The 18,769-nt window shown below is 46.5% G+C and overlaps 1 protein-coding gene across 2 annotated transcripts in view; it reads right to left on the reverse strand.

The window, feature by feature from the left end:
- The window catches only part of usta (uronyl 2-sulfotransferase a), a 71,472-nt gene that overhangs the window by 9,147 nt on the left and 43,556 nt on the right, over positions 1 to 18,769 (reverse strand). For both annotated transcript variants that reach the window (XM_064340461.1, XM_064340462.1), the window contains 3 exons: positions 11,860 to 12,015; positions 5,542 to 5,621; positions 5,192 to 5,345 (listed from right to left, as the gene is read on the reverse strand). In XM_064340461.1, the coding sequence (XP_064196531.1) occupies positions 5,192 to 5,345; positions 5,542 to 5,621; positions 11,860 to 12,015 (390 nt within the window). The remainder of the gene's footprint in view (positions 1 to 5,191; positions 5,346 to 5,541; positions 5,622 to 11,859; positions 12,016 to 18,769) is intronic.

The following is an 18,769-nucleotide window of genomic DNA, read 5'->3' on the forward strand; positions in this document are numbered from 1 at the left end:
CTAGGGAAGATTACTAGAATTAACCTGTTATTTTACCCGGACAAAAAGTGCGGAAGGCGATTTCCAGTTTGCTTGTACTGTATCACCAATGTTAATTACGCAGAACTACCGCATACCTCACATAACTGTATCAAACGTTTTGAGTCAATTACAACGGGCTAACAAAGAAAATCCGGAAGAAAATATTCAGCAACCGAATTAATCCGTTTGAATGTTTTGGTAGCCTACGTAATATGCTGTCCCAGCACGAATGCTTAGCATTTTATAAAACGAATACTAAAGCAAGAAAAGAACAGAAGAGCACACGTTATAATTCCAAGACGTTGACAGGCTATAACCAAAAGTAGGCTACTGCGCCGCATAACATACAAGTTTGATTTGAAGTTATTATGAAAATAAATTGGTTTGCCGCTGCATATTTTCAAACATGGCGGGTAATGGCGGAAAATAAATACAACACAAATGTTGCGAGTACTCGACCAATCAGAAATGTTCAGCGCTGCAAGCTCCACCCAAAAGGTTCCTGTACTTTCGGAAAGTACTACCCCTCGAGCAGGAACGTTTTGGGGGGTAAAACAAAGCCCCCAGAACTAAATTTAGACCCTAGTTCCTGCGGTGGAAACGCACTGAGTTCCTCAAAAGGTTCCTAGTTCCGGGGTATAGTTCCTGCGGTGGAAACGCGGCTATTTATGGTGCATGGTTCGCATCTGGAGGGCACACGTCGCTGCTCGGCTAGCAGTAACTTCGAAGGAAAGCAAACGGTGGCTGTACCACTACTAATTTACATTTTCACGCAAGTCCGAGTTTTCGTTCTATTCTTGTCATTTTGCGATTAGCCTATATGGAATTGACGACGAGAAAGTAATAAAACAGCTAATTGTTTACAACGTGTGCATGTTTTCTGCTGTTAATGAATGTGTTTGAGAGGATATATGAAAATCAATAAATACAAAAGTAACCATATATAGTCATTGTTGGTAACCCGTTGTATATAAGTGGAATAAACCCCTCCGGGCTGTCCCGGTTATTAGAAAATAATGTAGGCTACTTCGGTGGTAGTATGGGGTTACAGAAGAACTCATATGACAGATGGACCGACGACAACGTCAGTGGGCTAATTTACCTAATCTTCGCGGTACTTTAGACCCCGGTGGAAACGCAGACAACCATTGGCTGAAGGAACCTTTTAGTTCCTGGTAAAGTAGTTCCTGGGACTGAAAGTTCTGGGTAATTTCGGTGGAAACGCGGCTTAAGTAACAAAGTAACTGACGCACCTGGGGGAGCAGAGAGAGCAGCTCAGTAACTGACACACCTGGGGGAGCAGAGGGAGCAGAGGGAGCAGCTCGCTGATGGAGGACTCTTACTGAGGCACAGGCCTGTTACGGGCCAGGCGCAGGGGTTAAGGGCGCTCTCTGGCCCGGTCGGGGGTCACAGCAATCTGGGACAGGGGGGGATTGATGACCTGAGCGTGGCTTGGAGATGCCCCCTCCCCCCCTCAAACTCCCTCTAATGCCCTCTACCCACACAATCTCCCTCTAACCCCCTCTACCCCCACAAACTCCCTCCCGCACCTACCCCCACAAACTCCCTCTACACCCCTCTACCGCCCCCTCCCCCCCACCGCCACAATCTCCCTATAACCCCCTCTACGCCCCCCCCCACCTCCATAAACTCCCTCTAAACCCCTCTACCCCCCACAAACTCCCTCTAACCCCCTCTATAAGCCCCCCCAACCCCCTTCCCTAAGACAACTTCTCCTGACCAATCAGGCGACAGTGAGATCTGAGAAGCGCCCTGGCTGAAATGAGGGGCTTGCTGCCCTTGGGTAGAGCAAGGCTTCACGTGCTTCATGTTTACCCAACTCCCCTCACATGCTCGACCCCCCCTGGGCCCATTCACAGAACCTAATTACACAGAGCAGAATCAGATCCCAACCGAAAACACATTCACTCAGGGCCTGTGAGCGTACGTGCGGATCTATAGCCGCGTTTCCACCAAAATTACCCGGAACTTTCAGTCCCAGGAACTACTTTACCAGGAACTAAAAGGTTCCTTCAGCCAATGGTTGTCTGCGTTTCCACCGGGGTCTAAAGTACCGCGAAGATTAGGTAAATTAGCCCACTGACGTTGTCGTCGGTCCATCTGTCATATGAGTTCTTCTGTAACCCCATACTACCACCGAAGTAGCCTACATTATTTTCTAATAACCGGGACAGCCCGGAGGGGTTTATTCCACTTATATACAACGGGTTACCAACAATGACTATATATGGTTACTTTTGTATTTATTGATTTTCATATATCCTCTCAAACACATTCATTAACAGCAGAAAACATGCACACGTTGTAAACAATTAGCTGTTTTATTACTTTCTCGTCGTCAATTCCATATAGGCTAATCGCAAAATGACAAGAATAGAACGAAAACTCGGACTTGCGTGAAAATGTAAATTAGTAGTGGTACAGCCACCGTTTGCTTTCCTTCGAAGTTACTGCTAGCCGAGCAGCGACGTGTGCCCTCCAGATGCGAACCATGCACCATAAATGAGTCCATAGTCTTCCTGGTCTTTTCGTGGAATTGAAAAATGGCAGTAAAATTGAGTAAAATTACGGCAGTCTGAAAAAGCTAAAGGGAAGATTACTAGAATTAACCTGTTATTTTACCCGGATAAAAAGTGCGGAAGGTGATTTCCAGTTTGCTTGTACTGTATCACCAATGTTAATCGTGCAGAACTACCGCATACCTCACATAACTGTATCAAACGTTTTGAGTCAATTACAACGGGCTAACAAAGAAAATCCGGAAGAAAATATTCAGCAACCGAATTAATCCGTTTGAATGTTTTGGTAGCCTACGTAATATGCTATCCCAGCACGAATGCTTAGCATTTTATAAAACGAATACTAAAGCAAGAAAAGAACAGAAGAGCACACGTTATAATTCCAAGACGTTGACAGGTTATAACCAAAAGTAGGCTACTGCGCCGCATAACATACAAGTTTGATTTGAAGTTATTATGAAAATTAATTGGTTTGCGCTGCATATTTTCAAACATGGCGGGTAATGGCGGAAAATAAATACAACACAAACGCTACGAGTACTCGACCAATCAGAAATGTTCAGCGCAGCAAGCTCCACCCAAAAGGTTCCTGTACTTTCAGAAAGTACTACCCCCCGAGCAGGAACGTTTTGGGGGGTAAAACAAAGCCCCCAGAACTAAATTTAGACCCTAGTTCCTGCGGTGGAAACGCACTGAGTTCCTCAAAAGGTTCCTAGTTCCGGGGTATAGTTCCTGCGGTGGAAACGCGGCTTATGTGGGTCTAAATGTGTGCGTGTATGAATGTGTATGCGTGCGTGTGTGTGTGTATATGTGTGTGTTAGTGAGTGTGTATATATGTATGCATGTGCATGTGTATGAGCGTATATGTATGCTTGTGTGTGTGCATATGTATATATGTGTATGTGTGTGCACGTGTCTGTGTGTGTTTGTATGTACGCCTGTGTATGTGTGTATATGTATAGGTCTGTGCATGTGTGTGTTTGTGTGTACGCCTGTGTATGTGTGTATATGTATAGGTGTGTGTGCGTGTGCGTATGTGTGTTAATGTGTCGGTCTGTGCATGTGTGTGTGTGTGTGTGTGTGTGTGAGGGAGAATTCCAGAAGCATGCCGATGTGTAGGGTTAAGCCCAGCTCCAGAGCCAGTTGTAATGATTTACAGAGGAGGCCACCCAAAACTATGCGCGGAGGCCTGACCCTTCCCACAGCGCCTTATCAGAACATACCGCCACATAGCGCTACAAACACTTCAGGCTGCAGGCGGCCCAAATTACAGCCTAGCCGCCAGGTTTGTAAACTCTGAAGCAACAGCGTCGTAAACAACGCTTCAGAACAGAAAGATAGGGTCGTGTTACCCTGTAATGCACTAAGACGGCACACGTGTGCCCCAGACCTAGCTGGCTAAAAAAAAAAAACAGTTTCTGTTATTTTATTTTATCGGGGACAAATTCATAAAGGACGCTGCCCTGCCCTGCCTCACGTTGGTTTGAATGGGACAAAACAGGTTTGAGACGAGACAGAAGAATCTTCAGCTCATCTTGAAAACCTAATGTAGGAATGCAAGGGCAAAAAATCTGAAAAATAATTTTCAAAAAAACAAAACACACCAAAAGTTTAAAAGTTTCACTTGAGTACTTGTTTCCTTTGTTTGTGTTTGTGGTTGCTGTTGCCACGAACACACTGATGGAGTGTCACTTAATCACTTTAGGCATAAATAGTTATCATAGGACACGAGGAGGGGGAGGTGGGAGGGGAGGGGAGGGGAGGGGGGGGGGTTGGGGAGAGAGCAGGCCCACATCCCGCTTCGGCCCGCTCTCATGTCTGGCGCTCAGTTGCGCGGAACGAGCCCCGTTTGGCGAGCAGAGGCGATTGGTGCGGCGATCTGGCTGAGGTCCAGCGGAGGTGCTGGGCAGAGACGGGCAGAGAGGGGGGCACCGGGCGGCGGGCACGTCCTCCTTAACCGCACCCCCTCGCCAAACGGGGTCTCCTCCTTAATCGCACCCCGTCTCCGTCTCCAGCACCAAAAACGTCCCCGTCAACCCAGTCCGGCGCTCGGCTTAACACAGGCGCAGTGCCGTCCAGAGGATTCGGCAACTAACGCAACCGACTCTGTAACTCCTTTCAAACAGATTCAGCAACTTCTGCAACTGATTCCGAAACGGTTTCTGCAACTTCTGCAGCAGATTGAGCAACCAATTCTGAAACAGCCTCCGCAACTTCTGCAACAGATTCAGCAACTTATGCGCCGGATTCTGAAACAGCTTCTGCAACTTCTGCAATGGTTCGTCCAACGGATCCTGAAAGTTCTGCAGCTTCTTAGGCAATGGGACAAAAGGTGTAATAAATATACTTGTATTACATCAAAGTCAGGGGTGCACAAGCTGGGCATGGAGGGTGTGTAAATCAACAGGAAGCGAATCACTTGCTCAAGAGTAACAGGATGCTAAATTCAGGAAAAGAGAACATTCTGGAAGGTCTAAGGGAGGTAAATGCCCACTATTTTTCGTCCAGCATAAGAATTCTCTTATGGAAATAGAACTGACCGTAATATATTGTAAATATATGGATTTAATGTAAAACACAACATAAATGAAAGCTAAATTTAAAAAAAAATTTGAAAAACGAAGACTCACTAGATATCTCTCGTCGTCCTTCATCCCGGGAGTTCGGATCAGGTGGTTCTGCTCGCCTCTCCAGTCCCCGAATCGCCGGAAGAAGTAGTTGGACAGAAACCGGTTTATTGGGTCTCGTATGATGTTTATGTACACTGGCTGTTCTATCCTAAACCTGACGGTTAAAAAACAAATAAAGAAATCGTTCGTCGCTTGCTTATTTCCACTTAATTGAATCAAGAGAAGAAACGTGATATCAGTTAGCGAAGTATTCGCCTGCGGTCACATGAAAACGAACGTGATCGTGTCCACATCACTCGCATTCCTGGAAATTGCTGTCGTGAAATGCGCAATTTAGCAGTTAAACTTACCTGGTAAAGTTCAAAAAGTGCACGTGGCGGGTATAAAGATACGGTTGGGGAATGTTACTAATGTTTCGCATCAGGTCCACCTGAAAAACAAAACATATAGAGAGACAATCACATCAGGGTTTCGTGAAAACAAAAGCACAAATATACTGAGGGCAAGAAGATAGCGTTGATTAATGTTACATTTTAAGGAAGCTTTATGGTTGTTTAAAAACTTCACATTCAAACATGAACAGGACCACTACAATTTAGCAAGTATGTGTCTTAAAATGTTTTCTGTGAACTTGCAAACATGTATCCCTTTCACATATTGAACAGCAGACTTTTTTCACTTTGTGAAATCACATGTCACTGTCATAGGAAAGTTAGGCACGCCCCCTGTAGGTGGGAGGGCCGTTACTGAATGCTTAAACGCAACCTTCAGGCCCCTGGCTTACTGCAGAACATTACCCGCTCCCGGTTTTTCTTCACTCCAGCTTGAGTTATGAGGGCACGTAAGGGTTCAACAGTCGCTCCAAGTGTTAAAAGGAAAGTAAAAAAACAAGACGGTGTCCCTCACGATGGAGCCAGAGTTTATATTGCTATGTTTTTCTTCCACAAAAACAAGTGAAGAGTGTTGCTAAAGAGAATCCAGCACCACACAAACTAATGAAGCCGGTGCTGTATCAACCCCTCATGTGGAAAAAAAAAAAAAACTTAGGTCATTTCAAAAACGGCATCATTACATTCACATGACTTAATGAAGTCCACATGCTGAGCTCTTGTTGTGCTCGATGAAACCCCGACACGTTCTGTCCTGCTGCTTCACGCACCAAAAACAACCCTTTTCTTTTTTTCCTTCTCCCCTCTTTGTCAAAAAAGTTTCCGCAAGTAAAAAATAATCGAAAAAAAAGATAAACCACGAGAACGTGATGGCGTTACTGTACGGGCAGAGAGAGGACAGCCGAACAGGAGAGTGTAAAACAGTGGGAGTGACTGCACTCTTTCGATTTTCATTCCAGGACTGGCGGATCTCCCTCTGTTTTTCGTGTTCCACCACCACGGTCCCAACGGCCTGTTATTTCCGAGCCAGTTCTCCCGAAATTCTCAGTAGACCCCCCCCCCCCCTCAGCCTCACACTCTCTCTCTTCTTTTTAAATCCAAGTTCAGGACACGAGAGACGCACTTTGCCATTGTGTCACCGCGGGGTCATTTTTAAAACAGTGGTTTTAGACGTAGTCCAGTTGGCCGGAACACGTGTGTCTTTTCTGCTGCACTGATCCTGTTCGTTGGGTTGGAGATGACGCCAGGTTGAGCTGATTTTTTTGGGGGGGGGGGAAGCACCTGGTCCTCTTTGCTGAACTGGAGGGAGGATCGCTGGCTCTGGAGGAAAGAGGCTCAACCCTGCCACAGGGCACAAAATAAACATGGCGGAACAGCAACGTTTTCCTTTCCACTGCTTTCCAGGACCAGGCCTCCTCCACCACCTTCTCCTCTGTCAGGGAACAATTTTTGTACAATTTTCCGAGTTTACCTTCACCCCCACCCCCCCACACCCCCCTCCAAAATTGGTTCAAGTTTTTTGGCTTTTCATCACCTTCGGAAAAACGTATCCTGTTGAGAATTAATTCATTTAAAAAAAAAATCCTGACAAATACATTTTGATTGATGTTTGATTGACAGAAGGTACAGATGGACATTTCCTGTAATCACTGGTCTGAAGGCAGTACTGAAAATTTTTTTTTAAGGGTTCAGCTGATGATTTGGTTAGAGTTAGATGGTCCTACAGCATGTCAGTGTGAGATACTACCTTCGACTTCCAAGTATATTGTAACTTAGGAAATTCAAGAAGACCAAAAATTTATGTGGTGTACATGAAGCCTTGAATGTTGTAAAATCACAGAATGATATGATCTGACCTGTAAAGACGTACATACTGCAAAACAAATGATGAATATTTGAGATGTCTTAGTCTTTGAAGGGAGGAGTTTTCTAGAAGTCTGCACAACACTACATTCCTAGGCCTTGCAGCAGAGCCCCTCCGTCTCCAGGCAACGAACCTCCCAAGGATGACAAGAAGCTGCCTGTAGGAGTGTCTGTGTGTTGGCTTGTTTTCTTTCTCTCTGTCTCTTATGAATTTCTAAGTCAAAACTGGTGAGCTTGGCCTTCCTCCTTATCCTCCCCCCTGCTGTCCTGCCAGGGAGGAACCGGCTATAACACCATGCTGCCCAGGACTCTGAAAGCAACTGATAGATTAAAGACTAAACAATTATTTCTGATTTAAAGCTTGTTTATGTAAAAGGTGTGCTTATTCAGTATTCATGCTATATGATTAGATGCAGCCAATCATTTACTTTGTTAAATCTTACTATATGATTATGTATTAGCCATGTACCAATCAGATATAGAATTGTGTGTTATCGTATGTTACTGGTAAAACACCTTTTTCTCATAGAAAGAAGGGACTGCCCCTGTTTTCTTCAATTCGAGCTTGTCCATCTTGTTGTGCGTAAGTGCCAAACTCTTTCTGCATAAATAAATCCTATTTCTAATATGGATACACCTCGTCGTGCCTGGTTATTCAAAGTGGAGAATGCTCTCTGGTCAACAAGTGTCTATCAATTGTTCTGTAGAAGGCTTGGCCTGTTTTGAAAATGTATAACTCCTGAAACTGAAATCTGTAAAGCTGTCGAGCGGATCGCACCGCAAAGTGTGAGCGTGTTCATTCACCGTGCTATGATACAGTTTCTTATTTACCAGACGCAGGAAGGAAGTGGTTTTATAGTTGCTTGCTTTCAGATGTTTAGGTTTATGCAGCTTAAGAGCTCACAGCACATCGATCACATGATTGAGGAAGTACATCACATACAACGCAACTGAGCAAATATTTAACATGGTTTGCATTTTATTTTTGAGAAGGGTAAGAATGAGGATTCATGAACCCCAATATTAACAGAGCTACGATGTGCTGTCCAGCACTAGCCGGTATGAACCAGTTAAAAAAAATTTCTCACCTCTATGGTTGGCTCAAATCAGTACTAGTACTTGACACCACTTGATATAGATGATGATAGTATTAAGTTCTTGAGAATCATTTCTGAAACAACCTCATCATACATATTTATGATTTTGACTTCAAAGCTTCCTGCCCTTAAAAATACTGTACTAAAAGGGCTTGAAATATTTAATGCAGGTTACAACCGATAACTGCAAGGACTTCCTTCAGATCTATAAAAAATAAAATAAAAACAATTAAGAGCAACGTTTAAAAAAAATGAATTATTCAGGAACCTAAAGAACCATCTTGTCATCCCAACAAGTTTAGCCTCAGCTGAACCTGAACCCACAGCAGTAACAGCTGGGCGGTGTGCGAACTGCTAGGCTAACGTGCTAACGTGCTAACGTGCCAACAAGCGAACAAGGTCACCCGCTGCCAGAACAAGTATTCGTGCACAAAGTCTCCCTCAGTGACAGTAATACGGAAGTTTATTTTGCAGGCATCGCGTGTGAACACTTGTGTAAGCACACTGAGAAGGTGCTGGCAGCGAAACGTCTTAAAGCGCGCGGGGACTCTGTAAACACGCAGGGGCGGCCATGACATCACCGCCACGGCGACCAATCCGAGGCTCCGCACCGCTCCGCCCTCCCGCCTGATCCAGTAAATTTGCACGTGGCTCGGACGGCAGTCGTTCCTTCCCCTGGACCCCCCCCCCCTTTCCCACAATCCCCTGCTGAGGCCTTGCCAATCCTATTAGCCTATTGTTTACACCCAGGAGTGCCAAATGAAATTAGGAGGCAGTTTAAAGATTGCTTGTGTTACATTACAGCCAGCGGTTAAATCAGGAGGCAGTAATTTAAAGAAGGGGAAACAGAGAGTGAGGGTTCGGGAGGGGGGGCTTTTTTGGCCTCTGCTCCCTGCCCCTACCCCAACCCCTTGCCTGTCCTCTTAATCCCAGCTGCGGGGGGGGGGGGGGGGGGGAATGGGAGTTTGGAACAGGTCCGAGGGGGTGGGGGGGTTTGGGGTGGGGGTCTGAATTCCAGGCATACTTGCTGTCCCCTTAGCTTCCCGAGATCGCGGTCACTACAGAGCGCTGCGACGGACGTGACAACCCCCCCCCCCCCCCCCACCCCCAACCCCCAACCCCCATACAGCCACCAGCCCAAACCCTACCCCCCGACCCGCAACCCTGTCCCAGACACTGGACCCCTGTCCTAATAATGGTGGCCGGTACACGTTGGGTGGCAGGTACATATCCAGCTGTATAAATGGATGCAAATGTAAATGCTATGCGAGAAGTTGTGTAAGTCGCTCTGGATAAGAACGTCTGCAGAATGCCTGTAATATAAATGTAACTTAGTGTTGAATTTACTGTGGTAGCATGCAGGCAGTGGAAAACACAGCCACACAGTGCCAGAGTCATTTACTCAAGGGGAACCAAACACAGGGCCGAGTCAAATTATTCTTCTCACTTGCGGCCGTTTCCTGGAGGTTGAGCTGCGGGCAGTTATACGCCAAAATCATTTCTATATTTGTTATTCTACGCGTTATTATGCTTATGAGAAAATGCAATGGGGGGGCGGGGGTGGGTTGGATCCTGTACAGCGAAGGAGGACGCAGCTGCTTGTGTTTTAAGTGAGGCAGAAATAAAAAAACATCCCTCCTAATTCACGCAGGGGTACACGTAAGACAGGGCGTTCGCTCAGAACAGCCTGTACACAAGAGGTCTTCAGCACAAGTAGCGACAGCTGGGTTTCTGACCCCACGGTTAACGTTAGCGTCATAGAAACCCCCCAAATGTGTGTGGTTGAACACTGACAGCATCATAACTTATAATGCTCAGCGTTTAGTGCGATCAAACACAAATTAGCGAGCTACAAGGTTTGAATAAGCAAAAGAAGTTATTTTTCTTTCATTATCACGCCCATATAAACATTTGTTTTACGAGCGTTTTCGATGAGTAATGTTTGACTGGTGTTTTAAGCATTTAAATCTTTCAACGAAAAAAAAAAAGCAAAACAAAACCAACTAAAAATAATTTAGCCTTCGCAACTTAGAAACCTTCTCCATGTTCCAGAAGGCAGGCCTTCACAACTTAGAAACCTTCTCCACATGTTCCAGAAGGCTTCCTCAGCCATACGCAGGGGAACATAAGGGGAACGCAGACTAACGAAACTGTGGTTTTTGCCGCCATTTTAAAAATGTACACAAACTTCCTCTCACTGGGGATGTGAAGCAGGTCCCACACACACACGAAACCTGTACCGTCAGCCCCTCGCTCTGTTTCTGAGAAGCCGGGTGTGTGTTTTTCCAATGAAGCGTCGTGCTGTCGGCTGAAGTCGATGCGCGGCACAGAATAATTTATAAGAGCGTAATTGGGGGGGGTTTATGGGCCTGGCAGGCCCAATCTCCGCTGACTGAATTCACCACATGCAGGTGCACATCCGGAGGCTGTCAACACCACGTCCGGCACCCCCCCCCTCCCCCCTCCCAATACCGCCCCGTGCCCATACCCCCACCCCCCCGCCCACCTCCCCAGATGGTTCTGGAACGCTGTGCGGGGAGCAGAGCTGTTTGCAGCTCAGTAACCGCTCTTTCCGGAAGGTTCCCGCAACGGACGCGTGGGCCTTCCATCTCGTAAGCGTGCTCGTAACCCCGGCAACCACCTCCGCCCGGAGCCGCGGTCTCTCTCCCTCTCCCGCCCCTTCCGTCTTTGGGGTGCGGGCTGTCGTCGTAAAAAAAAAAAGTGCCTGGGGTGTTTGGCGTTTGCGGTGAAAAAAAGTCACAAAGCGGAAACGGCAAGAGCGTTTCTCCCCCGCCACCCACCCCCCCCCGCTTTGGGAGTTAATGGAGCGTCAACTCCCAATGCAAGCGGAAACAAGCGCGAAAAGAAAACTGTTTGCGGCTTCCACACTCTGAAGACTGATGTAAACTCGTTTCTGTTTATACACACCAAGGCTGAAACAGCTGGGCGATTCGGCTGAACAGACCAGGGAAACTGGATTACCATACCGCTCGCTGTCTGCATTACATATTCATGCCACTGGGCTTGCAACTCAGAGGCTGCAGGTTCAAATCCACAGTGGGGGCACAGCCTTTGTACCCTATATAAAAAGTACTTAACCTGAACAGCTGCAGTCAGTGTCCAGCTGTGTAAAGGGAATGTATGTAAAAAATTTTTTAAAAAGTAACCTTAACAGCTTAATTCAGTATCCAGATGTAAAAAGGGAATGCATGTTTATAAAATGTGACCTGAACAGCTGCAGTCAGTGTCCCACTGTATGAAGGGAACGCATGCTGTACGGTACATGACCGCGGACAGCGGCGCAGGCTCGGTCAGTCACCTGCTCATGCTTGGTCAGCCGGGTCTTGTTGTGGATGTCGGAGGAGACCAGGTTGAACTGGTGGCGCTCGGCCAGGATGCGCAGGAGCAGGACCACCGTCCGGCTGCCGCACTTCCCCACCCGGTTATACACCACCTGGCTCGGGAAGGGCAGGACCTGAGAAAACAGAACCGCACCAAACAGTCAGACTCTGTGTCTAAGGTTAAGGTAGGAAAAATCAAGCGTCTGAAACAGCTTACACTATTTGCAGAGCGAGTAGGCCGATTCGGACACGACCCTGGTCAAGGTCACAGTGGGGGGGGGGGGGGACTGAGGCCTATCCCAGCATGCAGTAGCCAGGAATACACCCTGGGTGCCAATCCATCGCAGGGCACAAGGCACAAACACGCCCTTCACACACACACACTCATACATACGGGGCAATTTAGAGTCTCCATTTAGCCTGACCTGCACGTCCTTGGACTGTGGGAGGAAACTGGAGTACCTGGCGGAACACCGCACTGGACGTGAAACAAGAAAGGCACAGTCGGGATTTGAACCCGTTACCTCCTAGAGGTGAGGTACCGCCGTGCCGCCCCTCACATTCAGTCCCCGAGGGCAAATTTACAGGCAGCGCAAAAGCAGAGGATGAAAAAGGGAAGTGAAGAATTGATTGGGAAAGAGGTGAAAGAAACGACTCTGCGCCCCGCCTCTACTGCAGGCCTCCGTGTTCTCTCCTTCTTCTTTGACCTCTGACCCCTGGTCTTGCCTCCGTGCTCTCGCAGGAGATGTTCGAACTCGTCCCGGCTGACACCAACGGACTCCAGGACAGCGTGGGGGGTGGGGGCAGCACTCAGGCCGTACATTAAAAATGACAAGCCTGCCCTTCTCTCTGCTAGCACTACATTTTAGGCCCCAGTTCAGCTTAAACAGTTTAAGGACGGAGTGTAGCACAGTGGGTAGGGAACTAGACTTGTAACCGAAAGGTCGCAGGTTCGATTCCCGGGTAGGACACTGCCGTTGTACCCTTGAGCAAGGTACTTAACCGAAATTGCTTCAGTATATATCCAGCTGTATAAATGGATACGATGTAAAATGCTATGTAAAAGTTGTGTAAGTCGCTCTGGATAAGAGCGTCTGCTAAATGCCTGTAATGTAATGTAATGTAATGTAATGTAAACATGTCTGTATAGAGACACACAGCACACAGGAGAGAAACGTCAGGAACGTTTCTCAAAACCGCATTAAACTAAAAGAAAATCCACTGAAGTGGTTTTTTTGTGTGTCTAAATTAGAAAAATAAATATGAAGCCCTGGAGATCATAACCAATTCAACAGCGCAAAGAAATGAATCAATACGGACCACAGTCCGATTCCCCCGGAGGTCCAAGTTCTCAGCGCTGCACTTGTTGACAATACGTTTCAATAAACTTCAACAGAAAGGGCTGGGATTCAACCACAACGCCAAACCAACAATGTGACAAACATCTGTACCATGCTGAGCTGATTTACAAAATAATATCATAAGTTTGAGCGCAGTAATATATGTGAACAGATCCAAAAATTTGGCAAAAACAAATATAGTGTACTGCAATTATATCAAAGAGTGTACAACTGACAGCCTTGTACAGTAGATATCTGAATTTAAACACAATAAAAAAACTAGTCGGTTAGTAGAATAGCCAGGATACAGTGGAAAGCATTCCATTTGCAGAAATGTGCGAATGGAAGAAGCATTAATGACCTTTTAACTAGCGAGGACGATGTTTACATCAATACTGAAACTGTTAATTTGCTTAAATGAATGTTTTCCGTTTTCTTCTCAAGCACCAGACCCATCATCCCTGCCAATCCCGCCTTGTTATCACTCTGAAGTGTAAACATCACTTATTAAAGCACCCCGTCCAAACAGTCCCAGTCTTCAACCATATTTCCTTCTCATCAGGGAAACGCATTAAAATCAACAACAGACTGACTGCCAGATGAATTAAAGAGGTCAGTCAAAGTGGTCAGTTCAGTCTAATTAACCGCACACTCCACACGTACGGTTTCCCTGGTTACACCGGACACGGGTAACTGTTTGGCAGTTCGGCTGGCTCAGTGCAACTCCAAACGTGCGGCAGTGAGAGCGGCAGCATTTTGGCAGAAGGCTGGGTTTATTATACATTCTTTCATAAAAAAACGGAAGAAAAAAAAGAAACTGCCCAAAGGCATCTTGGATGTTTGCGCAAAAAGACCCCCCCCACCCCCACCCCCACCCCAAAAGAATGAGGATGCTCTTGACAAGTCCACACCTCAAGGACAAGAGGTCACCTCAAGCACAGCCGCCTAAAAGCAAAAACAGGTTCCTTACAGAGGGGCCAGACACTTAAAAGGGGGCGCCGTTTATTTTTTGGGGCTTTGTCATAGCGCCCTTCGGCCTTCGCCGTTCCCCCCGGCAGGAACGCAGGATGGAAAAAACACTAAGTGGAGGAGTGAAGCAGCACGCCTGCCCTCGCTCGTCGTTTGTCGTTATAACTCTTCTCACGGAGGACGCGGGGGACACGGTTGCCGCTAGGCCCAGGGTGCGTACGCAAACCCTCGCACGATCAAAACGATCACCCCCAACATTCCCCAAACCCCCACACTGTTCCTCTGTGCGCCGGGAGAGAGGTAGCAGCGGAGACGCCTACGCCCTTCTCCTTCTCCCCCTCCTTCCTTTCATTTCGGGTGTGCTATAACCCCCCCCCCCACCCCACCCCCGCCAAAGCGCTACAAAAACAAGGCCCCTACCGCCCACCGGACTGTCCCGACTGGCGGAATGCTGGCGAGCTCACTTTAAAAAGCAAAGCTAGGCCACGAGCTGACCTCTGCAGAGGGGGATGGGGGGGGGGGGGGGGGGGGGGTTTCGGTGTCAGTACGAGCGCGCGTCCTCATTTCATTAGCGACGCACTTCCTGTTATTTCTGCTCTGAAAGCAGATAACAGGAAATCGTTATGGAGGTTAAAAGATTCAGAGGAAACACATACGTTGCTTGAGGACGGCCGAGACCGGGGGGAGAAGATAAAAGCTTTTTGCCAGACAGACTAACTAACTAACATGTCTGTACATTTTCTTCACCCGTTTGAGTGTTTCTGTGTCATTTGTAGTTTCGTGTCTGTTTCGCATTTTCAGTTTCATTGACACTGTTAGAATATGCCATGATCAATACCACACTTTTTTCTACGGTACTGTTACCACAGAATTTGGAAAGGAGCGAAGCTTCAGCACGTAAAACTTCTTCTAGTGTCGGCATACAAACGTCATTATAGGACCATTCCAAACTCAAAATCAATACGGCCTTAAAATTTTAACAAACACAGCCGGCTTGTAATCACAGTCCACGTACTGAAATAATTAAATTGTTACTTCCCCTACAACAGGTAAAACCCTCACACAATTACACATACTCAATGCATGGCTTTATCTTCGTGTGTTCTTTTTAACATTTAAGCCCTGAACAACCAAATTTATAAGATCTGTCTACAGCATTGCTACACAACGTAGGAGGCTTTCTGAGAACACTTGCATTTAGGAGAAGACTTACAGATAGAAAGGGACCTCATAATGTACCCCAGGAGGGGGCTAGAAATGGGGGGGCTAGAAATCGGTTTTATTTCATCTGCATGAAATACAGAGTCTCTCGTACTCCTTATTTTTTAAAAACATCTTGTTCCTTCTTGTGCTGTTGACACTGCAGGAAGCCCAGCTCATTGAGATAGGAACTCTGAATGTTGTCCTTGGATTTCTTTGTGTCGTCTTATCGAAAATCACGTGTGCCCGGCAAAAAAAAAAAAAAAAAAAAGGAAAAAAAGAAAACGTGATCAGCTCATCATCTTATCTAGCGAGCGGGAGCGTTATCAGGTCAGTGTTTTTCGCCTGCCAATTGTCGAGAAATGATTCATCGGCACGGATTATTATAGATCCACGGATGTGTTTGTGTGAACCCAGCTGGGCTTCGTACCGCTTTGCAGATGTCACACAGCTACACGGAATGTCAAAGGGTTGCTCTGCTCTTTTGCGCAACGTTACTGTCTCTCTCTCTCTCTCTCTCTCTGAAGAGGAACACGGTTTAATTGAAGCGTTCATTAGCGTCGTGCAGTAAGTAGTAAAATCGGCCTCTCGAAATCAAGTCGATTTTATATTTGTAGGGCGCTTTTTACAGAAAACAGCCAGAAAGACGTTTTACAGAGCAGAAAAAAAAAAGAGCAAAAACAGAGAAAACACCATACTTGGAACCCTCAAACAGCAGGTACACATAGTAAAAAAAAAATAATAAAAAAACTCCCAGCGGGGAGAAAACCCTCAAATGGACGTGAGAAAAACCTCCCCAATGGGGAGAAATCTTGAGAGGAACCCGGCTATAGAGGGGGAGCCCATCCTCCACTGGCCAGCCTGGTGTAAAGTAGCAGCAGAACAGTAGATCTAACAGAAATGTAATAAAGGATCAATCAGAGCAAATATAAAGGGTTGAGCAGGTTAGAGTTGAGCCAGTAAACGAGTAGTTATAGTAGTACAACTGGTATGGTTCAGTATAATGGAGTTTAGAGGGGCAGGGTGACACACCTGGAGCCCTGTGAGTCCAGCCATGGACATGAAACTCTCAACTGCTACATTTTGTATCCCCGGGTGACAACTGCAGAAACACTCTAAATCGATTTATATTATTATTTATATTAAATCGAGGTGTCCGTTTGTTACCCCTTGTTTCTCTCCCTCTCTCTCTCCCTCCCTCCCCCCCCCGCCAAAAGCAAAGATCTTGTGCTGTTTGCCGTCATGTCTCAATCTGAGCCCAAAATAATACTGAATCTGAGTACCAAAATAATACCGAATCTGAGTACCAAAATAATACTGAATCTGAGTACCAAAATAACACTGAATCCGAGTACCAAAATAATACTGAATCTGAGTACCAAAATAACACTAACAGAAACGGACACCGGTCCCTGTACGGACACCGCTACATCGGTGCAAATTCACACTGTGCACGGACCGTTACCGTGGCCGACAGCAGCAGCAGCAGAGAGGGCCCGCTGCTGTTTCTTGTTAAAACCGCAGCCCGAAAACTCATAACACCCCTGGCACAGCCCGACTCACTCCGGGAATTTGTAGAGATTTAGGGCAGAAGGGGCCAAATATACTCTCCACATGCAGCCATAATCCCCGCCCCGCCCCGCCCCGCCCGTTTCCCCAGCCTTCCCTGAATGAACCCTCTTCTCCTTCAACATTTCAAGAAATTCAATAAGAGAGGGAAAAGTCAAAATAAAGCCTTTTCGAAATCTGGCAAAGCTCCAAAAACAATTTCTAGGAATGTCGGTAGGTAAAAAAAAAAAAGGAGGGGAAATTTTTTTTTTGGCACAAACACAACACAAAGAAAAGAGGCTGTTCGTCTGTTCCTCTGGCAAAGTGCTCTCGAGAGCTGTGATGATGTCACCAGCGCTCTACGCAGAAAGGGTGCTTTGATTAAAAAAAAAAATTAAAAAAACGAAAAAAAACGAAAAAAAAAAAAAAAAAACCCCCACGCGTATGTTTTTCTTTCCAATTCCACCGACTCATAGAGGACCGAATGTTTGCTAGCTGGTGTAGCTCGCTTCAACTGCAGGCCAATACATGCTTACATTCACACTTACTGTATTCCCAAGCCAGTTCCTAAAAATATGCTCGCGTAGCATAGCGTGCCCTTCAGCCTCCGTATCAGTGAACTCCGTCTACTTCCAAAATTCATTTTTTAACTGCCCAGGCTTCTCCCCCAGGAGAAAATCATTTAAAGGACAACACTCAGTTCTCTGGAAAAAAAAAATAAGCACATGTTTAAAATGATTACAATGAACTCATTAGTAACAGTGAACAATTATTTATTTTCATGGCGGAAGGGTTCAGTTACGTGCACCAAAAGGCTGTCCGATAAATTTTCTGTGTCCAAACAAACACTTTTTCTCGACTTCATTTAATCGCGAAACCCCCCGTTTAATATTTAAAACATCTTACTGTGTGCAAATACGTTCCTGTACAAGCGGTCACCCAGAGACAGAGGTTGCCATGGCGTTTCAGGCTTCCTCGGCCAATCAGGTGACACCTCTGTGTGCCCAGCAGGTCTGTATTTGGAATTCTTCCAAGACGAACGGGTTTCTTTCGGACCTCGGCACCGAAATAAACGGCAACGCCACGAAGAGAGAGAGAGGGCAGGCGGCAGCACTGAGCCGGGCTCCCATAATGCACCGCTGCGGACACAAGGGCCGCTTGTCGGTGAGGTGAAGCAGCAGCCGGTTAGCGGGAGCCGGTTAGCCAGATCAGTCGGCTCTCTCATCCACTTCACGCCCCGAGGCCTGCAGCTCGAGCCAGGCAGGACGGGGGAGGAAGGAGGGACACGCGCAAGCGCTTGTGTGCGTATCCTGCCCCGCGCCTGGGGATCTGTGTGTGTGTGTGTGTGTGTGTGTTTGTGTATCACGTGCATGTGTGTGTGTGTGTGTGTGTGTGTGTATCCTGCCCTGCGCCTGGGGATTTGTGAGCATGAGTGTGTGTGTGTGTGTGTTTGTGTATCACGTGCATGTGTGTGTGTGTGTGTGTGTGTCTGAGTGTGTGTGTACATATGCGTTAATGTGTGTGTGTGTTCATGTGTATGTGTGTGTCCGAGTGTATGTTTGTATATGTGCGTTTATGTGTGTGTGTACATGTGTGTCTGAGTGTATATGTGTGTATGTGCGTTTATGTGTATGTCCAAGTGTCTTTTTGTATATGAGCATTTATGTGTGTGTTAACGTGCATATGCAATTTGTGGGTACAGATAACATGTCTTGGCTCTCAAAAGCCCACCAAGGAAGACCAAAGGGTCAAACATTCTTTGATCATTTTTCTTAACTTTTCTTGTTCACTTTGTCAGTTTCTCTGCCTGACATAAAAAACATTTAGATTT

The sequence above is a fragment of the Anguilla rostrata genome, chromosome 6, assembly GCF_018555375.3.
Source record: "Anguilla rostrata isolate EN2019 chromosome 6, ASM1855537v3, whole genome shotgun sequence".
In the NCBI taxonomy this organism is placed as follows: domain Eukaryota; kingdom Metazoa; phylum Chordata; class Actinopteri; order Anguilliformes; family Anguillidae; genus Anguilla; species Anguilla rostrata.